General features: G+C 39.9%; 1 protein-coding gene across 1 annotated transcript in view; it reads right to left on the reverse strand.

The window, feature by feature from the left end:
• The window catches only part of samd10b (sterile alpha motif domain containing 10b), a 49,926-nt gene extending 45,241 nt beyond the window's left edge, over positions 1–4,685 (reverse strand). Inside the window, exon 1 of the mRNA XM_077513471.1 lies at positions 4,413–4,685. Within this exon, the coding sequence (XP_077369597.1) occupies positions 4,413–4,425 (13 nt within the window). The 5' untranslated portion in view covers positions 4,426–4,685. The remainder of the gene's footprint in view (positions 1–4,412) is intronic.
• Positions 4,686–17,015: the final 12,330 nt, after the last annotated feature.

Here is a 17,015-nt window from a genome sequence, read left to right on the forward strand (position 1 = left end):
GTTTGCAAACTCGTTTTTGGGGAGGGAAGCTAGCTAGCTACATAGCATGACATTAGTCGGACATTTAAGACAAAAAAAAATGAGTTCAGAATAAACACGACAAAATGACACTATTTAAACACAAAACGTACTTACCCATGGTAGAACAGCCATGGTAAAAGTCCCAGAAATAATGTCCAAAAAGCATATCGATGTGACAGCGTGGCTATTCTTTACAAATAGGACTCTATATAGACGGTTGTTATTGGGTGAACTCAAGTCTCCAGCGTGAATCTCCAGCGTATATCGGGAGCAGATCTCCGGACACGCAACGCACGCGGTGTTAATTGCAGTCCTTGCAGCGTCCGTAAGTCCGCCGTATGGAAAACGCACCACGTCCGTTCCGCAGCCGGTGTGAATTGGGCTTTAGCTTAGCAGTTGGGTAAGATGTGGGAATCCACAGGGTGATCGCGCGTCTGTTTGACTTTCCTGTTCACCGGATGACGCTTCCTGGGCAAACTGCATCGAGGTATGACGCCACATTGATCGAAAGGAGGCACACAGCAATCGTCATATGGCGTTTTACCTGAAGCGTCCCCTCCTCAAGCCACCGGCTTCTCCGGACTTCCGCATTCACCGGATGAATCACCGTGGGCAAACGTATTCACGCCACCGATCAAAGACGGGCAAGCGGCATTGCCAATCGCCATGTAGGTAAACACGAACTTGGTACCATGCTAAATTTCATAACTTCAAAATGACTTTTTCACTGTGCATCTATCAGCCCACATCATATGATGTCTATACTATCTATTGCCTCCTGTGTTATACTGTATAGCAGTGCACGATAAGTACTGGTCGGGTCAGTTCGGTCAGTTCAAAGTTAAATTTTTACTTGAAATGCATCTTTTCACAAAACTCGATTTCTCTGTTATTTTTGTCAAAACATGATTTTCGGTGAAACTTGTCTGTCTTCTACTGCCGATTACTCAGGAATGACAAATGCTAGAGAGAAACGTTTTTTTTTCTGATGAAAGATGAGGGTTTCAGCTTTTGTTTTGGTGTTTATATACCCATGGATCACAATATTCTGTAGGCCGTCAAAAATAGGTTAAAATCTTGTAAAATGTCTGGCACTGAGGGGATGGCAGCACTGCAAATGGCTGGCATTCAATGAGTTAATTTATAAGTCAAGCTCATGTAAACTGTCAATGCCTCCTAATGCTGTACACAATGAAACTGCATCCCCCTCACAAATGGAAATTAGTTATCAACGCACAACAGAATGGAATAGAAAACTTGAAAATGTCCATTGTGTATCAATAGGAAGTTTTTAATATAGGTACATAATGCGTCAACTAATGAGACCGCACATGAGTCTAAGACGGATGCAAGTTGGCCACTTGTAAATAAGTTTCATCAATCTTTCTGGACAAACCCCCATTAATCTTTAAAGAGAAGAACACACTGTGAGGGTTCCATCAATGCCCAGAGCACTCAATTAATGATGCATAAGTAAACTATGGATTAATTAAAATATAGCCCCGTGTTTGACTGAGTGAGCATACTCAAATGTGTGTGCTATCTGTGATACTAATGAAGCTTCAGTTGATAAGAGACACACTGAAAAACAATCGTGCTGACAAATATTAATGTCCCCGAGCTGAGGGAGGCTCTGATTGGGCCTCACTTCTGTTAGCTCGCCTGCAGCAAACAGCAGCTAGCTAGCCGAGCACAAGCACGACAACATGACAAACAAGAGCACACGGGCAGCACGTAGTGTACCTCCAGCAAGGCTTAAAACGAGTTACCTCCAAAATCAATGCGGAAATGGCCGCGCGTCTGAGCTTGGTCAAGAGTGAAAAATTGGTAAGTTGCGATCAATAGCGTTTCACTCCAACCCAAATTGTAATTGGTTGCTCTTTGGCCCACAAGCCACTACTCCTCAAAGCTTTTTGTGTAGAATTGCCTAACGTGAACAAAACACATCCTCCTTGGGGGAGAAAAGTGAAGGTAAAGGATGTACAGTACATAGCTGAGCTCGGACTCGTACCTAAAATCCATCCATCCATCCATTTTCTTGACCGCTTATTCCTCAGAAGGGTCGCGGGGGGTGCTGGCGCCTATCTCAGCTGGCTCTGGGCAGTAGGCGGGGGACACCCTGGACTGGTTGCCAGCCAATCGCAGGGCACACAGAGACGAACAACCATCCACACACACAAGCTACCTAAAATCCATACTTGCTATTTGTTTACCATTTAGCCAGCAAGTCCGACGCAAATGGGTTGTACCTTTGCCTAAAATCACGTCATAGTCCAAAACATGAAAAATCCAATTTGATCATAATGTTAATACGGTGCTTATCTACATCATATGTTGTCCAAAGTGCTTCACCAAGCCTCTTATTCACTTTTTTTTAAAACTTATCAGCGTGTACACTTATGCGCTAAGGCAACCTGTCATATCAACTAATGGAAAGGTTTTCGTTTTATTTTAAAATAACTGACTTGAACCTCCAGGTTTACCTCTACATTGACCTCCAATTTCAAATCCATCCGCTTCTTTTATACCAGCCAGGCGCCAACTGGCATTAAGCTAACCCAGGTATTTAATCTTCCTTGGTAGGATGGCGTGAGAGTCCAACAGTGAGTAAACAAAAGCTTTGATAAACTTGCCTGGATTATTGATTTGAATTTAAAAATTCATATTCAGTGTTTATTGGACAATTTGCTTCCCTGTTCAATTCACCACCGGTTTGTGCAGTCTTAATATACAGTGATATAATGTTGAATAATGCAATACTGATATTAGTGCAATATTTAACATGTAGCAAATGAAATTGCATTATTATGTCATGAAAATTACTTATTTTCGTACAGCAAAATAAGTAGGCCTATTGTATTCTTAGCTAATTAATTGTAATAACTTAAAATGGTTATAAATATATATTTTAAAGTTATTTAGTGTTAGTTCTGCCAGTTAGTAGATGCTGTTCACCTATTTGGTGGCAATGTGTATTTTTGCATTGGTCAAAGTTAAACAAAGGTATACAATTCCATATGAAACTAATTCCGCATCTTTGATACGCATATTGCATGGACCATTATCACAATTACAATGTTTAACATTAATTATATTTTATATAGAAAGTTATATATATTTATTTTTTTATATATTGTGCGAGTTTGCATGTTCTCCCCGTGCCTGCGTGGGTCTTCTCCGGGTACTCCAGTCTCCTCCCACATTCCAAAGACATGCATGGCAGGTTGACTCGGCACTCCAAATTGTCCCTAGGAGTACTTGTGTGTGTATGCGTGTGTGGGGGTGTATGGTTGTTCGTCTCTGTGTGCCCTGCGATTGAATGGCAACCAGTTCAGGATGTACCCCGCCTACTGCTAGAAGCCAGCTGGGATAGGCTTCAGCACCCCCGCGACCCTTTTGAGGAGCAAGCGGTTAAGAAAATGGATGGATGGATGGATGGATGGATGGATATTGTGCAACCATGGATGGCGATGCACGTTTAAATTTGCGTCTTACTGGTCAAATTGAGCGAAAGGCATAAAATAAAAAAAAATAAAAAATTTTGCATGGCTTTGCTATTTGTATATTGCGATAGCGTAATTTTTAAATATATTGTGCAGCCCTTCTGTTTATCCTGTTCAGGCATGTGGAAAGATTGCATCTATCCCACTTCTGACTTCTGAAGTGAGACGGACTTCACATCAGTCAATCACAGGGCACACAATGAAGACAGACAAACATTCACACAATCAGGAACTGAACCGACGCCGCCTGCCCCCAAGTCTGGCGACTGTACCACTTCACCATCAGTGACTTGCTTTCTGAAATATTCCATGAAAAAAAAATATATAGAGAGAGATATAAACACTACTTTTTCCCAATTTCAAATGAATTCAGGTTCATACTTCACATTGAACTTCACGCTGTAAAAAATAAATAGAAACGAAAGCTATATGAGCTGTTATGAGCTCATCCATACAAAAGAGGACATTTGTTTTCACTGTTTGATCTCTATTTATAGCCAAACAAAAGAATAGGGAACAAATAAAAGCCAGCTCATTATTGTATCCCTGGATTCCACCCATTCAGGTGAGGCAGGTGAAGAATTGTTACTTCATTTAAATTCATGACCCACTTAGAAATAATAATTATAATAAAATAAACATCATGTAAAAACAAACAAAAAAGTTCCGGCAAAATATTGAAAACATATCGGGCAACCCGCTTTGTGATTATGTCATTTAAGTTTCTATTTGTTGTATTTCAAGAAAAATGAGCCTCTCGCTCATTTAAAAAAAAACGCGATGCACTTTCCCTTTACTTCTAGCATCTCTTGCCATCCTTGTGAAATACGAAAAAGTCTCACGTTGGCTCGCCGCTGACCCGGTTACGTCAAGACAAAACGCTCCTACCGTCCACGGCCATGCTCGCTCTCGGCGTGGGTCTCTCCGTGGTGGTGTCACCAGGCTTCTTCTTCCATCCTGCTGCCGGAGCGACGGAATGTTCGGAGGGTGTGGACGGTGAAGAAGGAGGAGAAGAAGAAGAAGAAGTTCTCTCTATCGGACAGCCGGACGACACTCTCGCTTACCGCGACCATTTGTTGTCACGGAAGCCGGCAGCCCGCACACATGAGGCGGCAGGCGCTCAAGCTCCGCCCCCTACATGCACCTGACCGCCTGGAGACTGAAAAGGTCACCACGGTACAATCTGTGCTCGTCTCTCTTTCTATCACTCTTTTCTCCGCCTCATTTTTAGTCCTGAGCGTGAGATGTCACGTTTTAAAATGACGTCTAATACAGAATAATTTACCTCTATTTTAATGCATCAGAACTTGACCCATTTGGTCACATTTATAAGGTTTTTCAGTCAGTGCATGGGGCACATGGAGCAAGATTTTAGAAAGTATGTTTGCTTCGAAGTGATGGCCATCCAGGGTGTCATGGCACACTTTGAGCATGCATCTTTTGGGGCTGATGCTAGGCTATTTAATTATTATTTTCCTAAAGAGACCAGCCCAGAATTTAGAAGGAGAAGCCCATTAATCGCTTTACAATAAATAGACAGCAAACTGAACCAATTAGAGTCAGTGGTAGTCGGGACCAAGGTTATATTAGTTAACTAAAACTAATGAAAAAATTAAAACTAACATTCAAAAACCAATTTCGTTAACAAAATTAAACAAAAACGAAAATGCTTTTTTTTTTTAAAACAAAACAAAAACTAATTTAAACTACATTTTAAGTTTACAAAACTAACTAAAGCTAAGGATAATGATGGCAAAAATGTCCTTCATTTTAGTCTTTTGGTAATTAATTAATGGATGAGCCTTTGAGGATGATTTTAAATGTGATTTTAAGTCGATTTATTTTGATATTAACCGGAAAAAGGACGTTAGAAAGTGTGTCGCGCAGAAGTGACGTCATCAGGCAGCAGCCAATAGAAAAGCACCTTAAGATGACGTCGCTCCAATGGTGTTTTTTAAATATTGCGCACAAGTAATACACTAAAAAAAAAAAAAAACTAAAACTAACACTAAAACTAAATTAAAACGAAGCATTTATTAAATAACTAAAGCTAATAAAAACTAACAGAATCACCCTAAAAACTAATTAAAACTAACTAAATTAAAAAAAAAAAAAATCAAAAATAACTCAAATGAAAATTCCCAAACTATAATAATCGTAGTCAGGACTCAGGAGTCATGTCTGAAGTCATTGATTACCATACCATCCACACAGTCATGGTTTCAGGAAGTAAAATGCACTCATATCCACCCGACACATTCAAGCCATATAGAAAGGACTCGAAGGTTGGACCCCCCCAAAAAAGATAATATAACGAAATAAATAAAACTATCCAGCCTTTGATGACACATCCGATACAAGTAAGGTGCCGTTCTTTTAAACGTTTTGAAGTGATAGTGCACAAAGAAGTTGACTGCTGTATATTAAAAACATCAAAACAATACAATGTGTGCGTACTAATTCTGTTCTCACACGATTAAAACGGACAAAGAAGTGAGCATGCAGACCCGCGCATCTCGCCAGAATTTTCCCTTTTGCATGACAATTATGGGATTGTCATTGGACCGCCTTCATGTGTCAAATCTGCAGTTCACTGTGTGAGTAAATCATCACGATAAACGCAATGCAAAATGCTGAGAATCAGTTACCTTTTTTTCTTTCACCTAATATGGAACCAATAAAGTCTCTCTTTCTGACACACAAACACACACACACACACACACACACTGTTGCAAAGACAATGCACAGTAATAATATAATTGTAAGCTTTTGTGATAATGGGTTAAATTTCCAAAAGCACATTTGGGAATTAAATGCAGAAGCAAAAACAACTTTGATGAGTCAGAGCCCTTGGGAGTTCAACAGAACTCTTCCGTGTTGTGTCATTAGTAAAATTTTTTTTGCTTGTTATAATTACAGACAATAGAACTTCCCTCAAACCATTTGATTGATTTATTGTTCCTTGGAAGCTACAATCAATCCGTTCATTTTGAAGGCTGCAGTTTTGTTGGTGTACAAACTATGGCTTGGGGCCATTTGCGACCCATCATCAGCTTGAGGGATATACTGAAATTGACAATTGACATGGCCCGTGTCATTTTCCTGCATGAATGTAGTTATTAATTATTTTTAGCAAATTATGTGTCCTAATGGACATCATGTAAGAGTGAGGAGCAATCCACAAACTTGTCAGAGCTTCCAGTGCCTTGCTTAAGGGCTTTTGCAACTGCTCAACTTAGTAACATCAACTCATGCAACATATGTACACCATTGTTATCGATTGAGCCGCTGAAACCCGCAGAGTGCTTCACTGGAATTGTAGGGAATAAAAAATGTGTGTACTGCGGATTATAACATCGAAGCAAACATTTGACCACCTTTGCATCATGAATGAGGCAGTTGTTCCTCCAAAACGGACGAAACCCATCCATTTTAGCAAGCAGATGCCGTCCGTGGTCAGTCAGCATTTTCCAACAGGCAGTTGAGCTTCACTTCAAAGAGGATAATTCGGGAGCAAGTGGAGCTTGTGTCTTTGTTAGTATAATCTCACCATTTTCACGGCTAACTGATTCTCCAACTTTCAGACGCTGCTCAGCAACAGTTCACCCAAAGAACTGTCCCCAAAAGACCTTACAGAGGAGCGAATGGGAGCAGATGGGATTTTACAGCGCTGCGCTCACCATAGGCAATGAGAGTTTGGGGCGATCTATACTGTAAAACTAGTAGAAGCTATAAATAAGACAATGAGTTAAAAGTTTTGCTTCACCAGCTTATACAGTATATTGTTGGTGGAGTTAACAAACATAATGTTAATTAAAATAATCTTAAAAAAGACTCACGTTAAATGTGAGTCTGTATACACCTGCCACCAAAAAGTGCCACAAGTGCCTGGTTAACCACTAATAAAGTTCAGATGCTGTAATAGGACATTCCTGACTTTTATTATTATTATTATTATTATTATTATTATTATTATTATTATTTTATTATTATTATTATTGTTATTATTATTATTGTTATTATTATTATTATTATTATTGCGATGCACACAGTTACCATGAAATTTTTGTTTCTGATTAATTGGTTTTAAAAGTAACTTAGTTACCTTACTGATTCTTTTCAAAGTAACTATAATAAAACTACAAGTTACTTTAAAGGGATAGTCAGTGTTTTAAGTGGGCCGGTACGCACACCGGCGCTTCTAAAAATCTCACTTGAGCGTTCAGGTACTTCTCAACGTGCAAAGAAAGTACTATCAGCATTCCAGTGCGCTCGACAATGCATGTTTTATCCCCAAAAGCTGTTCCGGAGAGCGCCGCTCGTCCACGGACTTACATATAGTATGGAAATCCTGCGCTCATCACATTAACGTGGGCACGCATACTTCAGAACTTTTACAGATCTCTAGTTTGTGAGAGAAGCGCTCACGTCATTCAAGTCGGCCGCTGTAAACGTGAATGCGTGTTGAACCATAGTTCTTGAGTTAAGAAAATGAAATAAAAACGGTACCAAGCTGTCCCAGCTCAAAGCTTCAAAAAGACTACGGTCAGGCGGTGGATTCGCAGGCTGATACAGCACCGACGTAAAAATAAACGACTGGTCATGTTGTAGCGAGAAGTGAAGCCTGCGGCGGCCATCTTACGTTACCACACCTATCTGACCTATAAGGAAAATACCACTGTGTGGGGCGTATGGTTGTACCAATAAGTGTAAAATAAGTGTGGGATATATATATATATATATATATATATATATATATATATATATATATATATATATATATATATATATATATATATATATATATTATATATATGTATGTATTTATTTATTATTATCATCATCATCATCATCATCATCATCATCATCATCATCATCATCATCATCATCATCATCATCATTATTATTATTATTATTGTTATTATTATTATTATTAGGAGAGTACCGGCACTTGTTTTTTTCCACTTGAAACACTGTGGATAGTTTGGATTTTTTGACATGAATCTCTTTTTCATCCTAACCTCCAGTGGTGTACGATCATCACTGACTTACCCCTGACACCGTTCTGTGACACGAGTTCTGCCTCCGGGATAGGACGAGAGGAAAATAGTCCGGCAAGTTGGCTGGGGCCACCTAAATAAAGCGTTTTCTTCTAAAAACAATTTGTGTTCAAAAGAGTGATACATTTGCTTCACAAAACTCCCTTCTGAAAAAATGCCAGACTCCATTACCGCTGGGCACTATTTTTTTGTTCGTTCGTATCACTGAGCGTCGCCCTGTAGACAGCTGATAGTCGCACCTTCCACCTTCGAAAAAAACAAACAACTTGTAGATTAGTGCGCGTCGATCAGCTGTATGCGGGGCGCCGCGCCTGCTCTGCTATGGCTGGAGGGATAAACAAGTGTCTGTCCACAGAAACGTCCCGCTGTTGACAAAACAAACACAAAATGGCAAAATACAAGCTGGGAGGGTGGGGGTTTAGGAAAAAATCACCACCACACATTAACAGATGCCCACAGGTGTAGATTGAGAAGGAGTTCACAGGTATACATCCTGTATTTATATAGTGCATTTTCCTGAGTGAAAACGGAAGACCCCGCCTTTAAATTGGAAGTGCAGTATTAACAGTGATGAAGTGTTGTTTTTATTTTTAATTAACAGCCTTTTTTTAATTAACAAATATTTTTACATTTCTTTTTTAAAATAGTGTTTCCTGATTTCTGGATTTCAAGTAAAAAATAAATAAATAAATAAATAAATAAATAAATAAATAAATAAATAAATAAATAAATAAATAAATTTAATTTAATTAAATAAACATTGTTTTTTCTGGACTGGACGAGACTGTTGAGTCTCTCTCACTCTCTTTCTCTGTCTGTCTGTCTCTCTCTGTCTCTCTGTCTCTCTCTCACTCACTCACTCACTCACTCACTCACTCACTCGCAAATAAACAAACACACACCATGCCCTACAGACACACACATTTGCAAATGCGCTTAATTTCAGAGGCAGATCTTAATTTAGAAGTGTGCTCATGTACGCCTGAAAGGACATTTGGTTCTGTCTAACAGGGAGCAGTCAAAGCATGTATCTTTAATTCAAATGATGGTCAGCCCTGTGAATAATGAAAATGACTTTACAGGAGTGGACCGAGAACCTTATTGTGCCAACTGGGTGGCAACAAGGTCACCAAATTTGTTAAAGCATCCATACCTTGCATCCTTGAAGCAACAGATGACACCATGAAACATGTATTATATCCTGTTAGTCTCATTCCACTATGGGCTGTCTTCCTCTTGCCAAGCAGGTTTTTGATATGACCACACAGAAAACATTGAACTCAAGCCTCCAATTTCACGATAACACTTTATATGTAGTTTGTAGTGCTTGTGCTCAAACGGACTATTGTGGCCTGATAGCGGAGAGAGAAAAGGGAGCTTATTGAGCTGGAGCGCCATTCAAGGAGAGAGGAGCACTTCCTGAAAAGACATAGAGAAGCTATTGATGCTTGGAGTGTGGCATCAGCCTTCCCAAAGCTGGTGTCATGGTGAATGGCTGTCTTTGAGTGCGCACTGAGAAATCCATCCATCCATCCATCCATTTTCTTGACCGCTTATTCCTCACAAGGGTCGCGGGGGCTGCTGGCGCCTATCTCAGCTGGCTCTGGGCAGTAGGCGGGGGACACCCTGGACTGGTTGCCAACCAATCGCAGGGCACACAGAGACTAACAACCATCCACACTCACTGAGAAATCACGCTGGCCAAATAGAACACAACCTGGAATGAAAAGTGGCAAAAAGAAAGTAAAAAAAAAAAAAAAAAAGGACGATGAATTTAAATGCATAGAAAGTAAAGTTTGAAAGCGGTGCGAGTTCAATGGAGCTTCTTAATCTGATATGAAAGGGGTGTCTCTTTCAGGTGAAAGTGAAAGAAATGCACTCAGTTCCCAGAGGAGTCTGTTTTCACTGCGGAGTGCAAATGATGGAGAGGAAGTCACTTTATATTGTCAGGTTGTGCTCCTGAGCTGTTTTCCTAATCAGAGACCTGTTCTTGTTCTTATATTGTCGGCAGACAGGCCCTTCTCTGTAACAATGCACTATCTCCTGTCATTTGTTTCAACTGGAGAGCCGAAGATGACAGAAGCTATTTGAGAGAGTCCATTTGCAAGCTTCTGAACATCCTCCCCTGCACTGTCTGCAGCTGTCATGTGTATGTGCATGCTTCCATATGGGTATTCTATATGTATGGGCCATATGTCTTTGCTCTTGTACACACATCCCTCTGCTTCGTGCACCGCATCAACACGGGCTGGAAAATCGGCCTCCGGGCGGGAAGCAATTGAAGTGAAACTCCAAGAGACATAGCAAAAAGAAGTGAGAGAAAAAAAAAAGAGGATGTAAGATTTGCACCATCGCTCATCATCTTTTCTCATCTTGGGTTTCATCTTTGGAAGTCAGTGGCGTTCGCTCTGGTGGTCACTCCAACTCTCCCCAAAAATACAATTCAGTTGGCCTCAATTACTTTTCAATGATAGCTTCTTTTTCTTCAGAATTGAACTTGAGTTCACTGAACTTGTATTTTCTTAATTAAGGGGGCATTTTTTCTGCTTTTGAAAAGTAATGAAAATAATCACATTTCTCACTAAGAATGCGCTCCTTCCGGTAATAGCGCGGAATATTGCACCACTGCACCCGCAGTCTGCGCCCAGTTACCAACCTATTCACTAAGGATATTGCTCTCATCATATACCGGCGCAAACACGCCCACAAAACTGACAGCTTGGAGCAAATTTGACCTGATTTACCACACACAGAAATGGATTTGCGCCAAGAACATGGTTGTTATAGTAACAGTTGCGAAAAAGATGACATTATCAGAAAGCGAGGTTGGACCAAGAGTAAGCCTTTCGAGCGCCATTAAGCTGTACAAAGCAGAGAGAACGACAACGACGTAATTCATTCATAAAGTACAGAGTATTGGTACGATCGTTTTTTGAAAACATATTTTCAGAGGTTGGCGTGGGTGTATGCATCTGGCACGTAAAAATGATCGTAAAATGCCTCCCCGCCATTGCCGATCAGCTCGGGTTACGTTATATGTCCTAAACCAACAAAGAAAGTTTCCCTCTCTCTCTCTCTCTCTCTCTCTCTCTCTCTCTCTCTCTCTCTCTCTCTCTCTCTCTCTCTCTCTTTGCGTGTTCAGCCAGAAAGGGACGTGCACCGTGCAACATGCACTGCTGTTATGATCCCGGGATAGAAGTTGCGGCAGGTTAACACATGCTTTCCATAAACGTTTTTTGCGTCACACAAACTCTGTGTGGCTATTTGCGCTGGCATTAGTGAATTAGATGCTGCATATCAATGAGTCTCATTTACATTGGGGTGACGGATTTCCCCATCTGCGCGTGTTTAGTGAATTAGGCGCTCCCGGATTGCTCCATTTTTACCGGTTAGCGCCGTGCAAAGTGAATATGCCCCTCAATGCGATGCCAAGGGATGCACGTGTGAACCCAGGGATTTTTTTTATTTTTTTTTGGTACTAGAATAAAGTGTAATTCCACACCACTACAGTAGGTGACAGTGGCACTCTCATTGTTTGAGTATGTAAGTAAAGAGTATTAGCTCCGATCTGCGGTGTAGTACTTACAACAATTTTATAGACAAATGATACTATAGATGTAGTTGCAGCTGAGAGTTGGTGGGGGTGGAAGGGTGGAAAAATATTTTCTTCCTGTTTGGGGGGGGTAACAAAAAATAAGTGAAAAGTACTGTCCTAAAGTGAAATTGTTGTGAATTTGACAAATCACGGAGCACAGTGTTGAGATACGAGTGACTGGACTTACAAGTTGTTGGTTTTTTATGATACAAGGCATCGGTCTGTACATTTTTATTTTTTTTGCTTTGACTTGCGAGTGCAGTCTTGCGATGCAAGTGCTGTATGGTGGCAGCAGAATCAACTCAACTCACTTCACTGCAAGCTGTACAAAAGACGTAACAACTGCTCAGAGCTCAGGTACTGCGATGTCATTTTCAATTGACAGCAAGTGGAAAAATGGCTGCCCTTCCTATAGAGTGCCCCCCCCTTACCGCCAACCCCCCCAAAAAGTAGGAGGTGGATTTACAAGTTAATTAACTCATGTTCCACAAACACAATATTAATCAAAATGCTGTGTTTAGACTAGTGGGGCTCTATAAAACATATTACTATAAAGACCATTATGACTTCTTTAAGTTGCCAAATTCAAAGTTTATGTGTGTCACTCCTTCCTATTTGCTTCTAAATCCCGCTAATCTCTTTATAGTCCCCCACACTTCTTCCACTTTCATCTACTTGTGCTTAACAGTCATTAACTGCATGCATTATAAAGAGACTCGTCTCCTCTCAAAAGACAACAATGTGAACCGCTCACATGCCTTCGAATAACAGCCTCAGTCAATAATCTAATTTATCTGCTCAGCAACAGGAAAACAAGTCAAACCTCGCCAGTCTCGCACTCATGCAAGGTAGTGGTAGTGGACCTTTGATGTGAAATATTCCAAATAATCACCAGACGTTGTTTTGAGCATAAGGAACATGTGGGCATACCTCGTGAGTAAATTCATTAAATCGAGGCAACACATACAACTCATTTCCATAAATATCCCTTTCGGTTTACCGGTAAGTTGTATATATTCAAGGAGCTTTCTACAATTTACCTTCAGCTCATTACTATTCGAAACACATACTCATCCTTTGTCGCCTTCACACATTCTCAGTTTGCAGCACACTCATCATCAGTGTGAAAAGTTTGCTGACATGCTGAGCTTAGTGGATCAATAATTCCATTTGAGCATCTGTGGCAAAAAAGAAAGAAAGAGAGAGACTCTGGCTGGGTTGTTACTTAAAAGGAAAAGCAGTTTAGTGTTGACCTTTTCCAAGGACACTTGTCTTTATTAGTGCACAGTTGCTAATCAGAGCTCAAGAAATCATTAATCCTGCCATGACATTATTCCATGAAAATCCCACTTTGTGCTTGCATCCAAGAGATGCTAATTGAGTTTAACGTGCGTGTAATAGTAAAAAACGACTATGTCCGTGTGTTCTATTTGCTGATATTGTTTCCTGTTTTTTAATGAGCTAAAAATAACTCAGCAATGCTGCCCAGACGGTATGAATGATGCATCTGTCTTTTTTTGTGTGTCTTGGCTGGCCCACGGATGTATGTCAGTAAAACTGTTGTCTCGTGATCTCACCAACTTTGTGTCTCTTTTTTTTCCCTTTTCCTGATGACATACACACAATGAGCAAAACATTAAATGTAACCTAATCGTAAAGTATGAATTTTCATGTCTTCATGTTCTCTCTGGCTGCATTCAGTCTCATCATCACACTGACATCTGCTATGTCAAAGGGGCAGATACAGTGCTCCTCTCGTGTACCCATAATAGACAAACAGATGAACTATGCGTTCATGAAAACTGACATACACGTGGATACACAGGCAGCGTCATCCAGCTTGTGATATGTTGGCACGACGAGATTCTTAGAACAAATGTAGCAAGCATCACACCTACTATGGAAATTGCATCTTGCCCTTCCTTACCACTAACATCTAGATTTTGGGCTGTTTTGTTGCCAACTCTCCTCCTCTTCTCCTGCTTGGATGGGTAAGGTGTCGATGACTGAATCTGAAGCTGGTGCTGTATAGAACGTGCATCGACTGACCAGGACAAGATCTGAGGTGGACCACTTCCCTGGAGGCATCGCTGTGGAGGATTCTGCATCGAACTACCGGGTCAAGTCCTGGGAAAATACCGCTCTCCAAGAAAACTGTCTACCTGCAGAGTTTCATCTTACTAAACAGATGCTTATACTGTTTTAACAAAAGCTCTACAGCACCATATTGTGTGATGAATTCGGCATCCGTTGCAGCATGGTTGGCTATTCTTGAAGGTGGATTCGACCATCAGTGTTCCTCTCAGGGTTATTTTTCACATACAATTAGTACCTTGAAAAACACATTTTGCAACTTGCTGTCGACTGAAAATGACATCACTAAGGCTCAGGTAACCAATCACAGCTCACCTGTTTTCTAGGTGTGGTCATGTGACATTCACAAGCTGAGTTGTGATTGGTTCACTGAGCCCTCATTTTCAGTTGACAGCAAGTTGCAAAATGTGTTTTTAAACGTACTAATCGTACATGAAGAATAATGAAAATATCAAATTTCTTATAGGCAAAATATTAATGTTTGACTGCACAGAATAGCTAAATAAGTAAAGTACCCCTTTAATATTGAAATAAATACACGCAAAATCACATTTAAATTCATCGCCAAAGGTTCATGTATTAAATGAATTACCAAAGACTAAAACGAAGGACATTTTCACTTGAATTATAGTTACTTTTAGCTTTGTAAACACACACTGTAGTTTCAGTTAATTTTCGTTTTTTAAAAAGCATTTTCGTTTTTATTTTATTTCGTTAACGAAATTGTTTTTTGAATTTTAGTTTTTTTGTTATTTTCGTTTACTCAAATAACCTTGGTTCCTTTCACAACGTTTTTCCTTTTTTACCAAATGGGTTCTAAAGCTGGTGGGTGTTAAACTTGGAGGTCACTGACCTTTGTTAGCTTTGTGCCCGTAAAGCCATTTGAGACTGTAGTGTTATTAAGGGCTATACAAATAAACTTGACTTGACACGTAGTCAGACAGCCATTCACACTCACATTAGCAACTGTGGACAATTTAGAGCCTTTAATGGACATAGCATGCATGTTTTGGTGATCCCACTTAAAAATTACACAACATGCTAATTCTACAAAGGAAGGCCGGAGCTGAGGTTTGAACCCCTCAGCACGGAATTGTGAGAATGTGCTAACCAGCAATCCATCATACTGCTCCTTTTGTAGAATGCTTTTTACAAGGATTTAATTTAGTGAGCAGATGTAAGCCATCCAAATGCAGATAACCAGGGGACGTAATTAGTGTCTTGATTCTTTTCCAAATGTATTAATAGAAGTGTTGGATAATAACAACACCCACAGTGCTGAGACGACTGTCAGCTCTTCAATATTCATCTTTTACTGCCTACAAGGCAAGTACTTCTTTAGATGTCTGTTGGTGAAGGTTGTATAGAAGATGTTTGGACATGCTAGGTCCAGTAGATTAATTCATAATTATAAAAATGTGGCAACAGACCATTCCGAATGTGGTTAGAAGACTTCATACTTTAGTATTGTAACTCTGTTACTTTCTTTCTCAAATTATGCAGGCCAGTGATGTTAATTCAAGCTGTGCATGATGTTATAAAAAGAATAGCTTGACTTCAATCAACCGTCTGTTGCACTAATCACATAAAAGTAAAAGAAGCAATAACAAAGCTGGATAAAATGAGATGTACTTGGTCTTTAAATTAGTCCTCGCCAGTGTTTTGTCAGGCAGTACATTTTCATCAAAGCATCTTTTCCCATGAGCGTGATAATGTCTACGCTCACGGCCGTTTAAATGGAGAAAAATGTAAAGGCTCGTGCCAAGGCGAGGACCGTGGATGGGTAATGTGAAATATGGTTGAAACAAAATTGATACAGTATCTCGCCCCAGTTCTCCCAGAAGGACAAAACCCTGAGTCGTTGTGTTAATTACGATTAGTACTGCAATCAGCTGTTTCAATTTGGAACATAGTCACTTCAAAATGGTCAGTATGAATTAGGCTAAGCTAATTTATCATACGATAACTTAAAATAAACTTGTTAAATAATGTTGTCAAGAACATACTGGATTCTGCAACTAAATTCCTTGTACTTTGATAAATAAAACATTCTGGAATGAGTACACTAATTGGATTCAATTAATAAGACACCTTGACGACGAGGAATGACTGACAAATACTGGGAAATGCAACGATATTCTCAGCTGCGCACTTGTCTCAATTGTGGGAAGATTTCTATAAGATTTTACCGATTCTATATCAAGGGTCACTAACAAGTGGCCCTCAAGGACCACGTGAGTAGCCTGGGGCCTGGTCTAAAAATAACTTACCAGTGATGGGACATTGTGATTTCATCAAAGTGTTTTGGAAGTGATATAATAAAAATAAAGATTTAGGGTTAAGTTTTAGAAAATAGCATGCAAACAATAAGCAAAATAACACACTACAATTGCATCCCTCCATTTGTCGAGACCCTCACTAACTCATTGAAAATGAAAAAACAAACATAAGGATTGCCGTCAGCAAATAGCGCCCTTCTGTGGCCATCTATTTTATGACATTCTAAAGGAGCACAAACTTGGTTCATTCATTATGAGTACCGTCACCATTGCTATTATCTCAAATTAAATGTAGGCTATATTATCTATTCCAAATGTCACTTTTATTCTGAAATTTATACTTCTTCTTAAAACTACAATGATCACTTGACTACACGAACCCTCCATTCCAGTAGGGGCGCTGTTCCAAATGAGACGCTGTCGTTTTTCATATAGGCGGATGTGTCCGTATTGTTTTTCCGGT

This window comes from Festucalex cinctus, chromosome 2, assembly GCF_051991245.1.
Source record: "Festucalex cinctus isolate MCC-2025b chromosome 2, RoL_Fcin_1.0, whole genome shotgun sequence".
Lineage (NCBI taxonomy): Eukaryota > Metazoa > Chordata > Actinopteri > Syngnathiformes > Syngnathidae > Festucalex > Festucalex cinctus.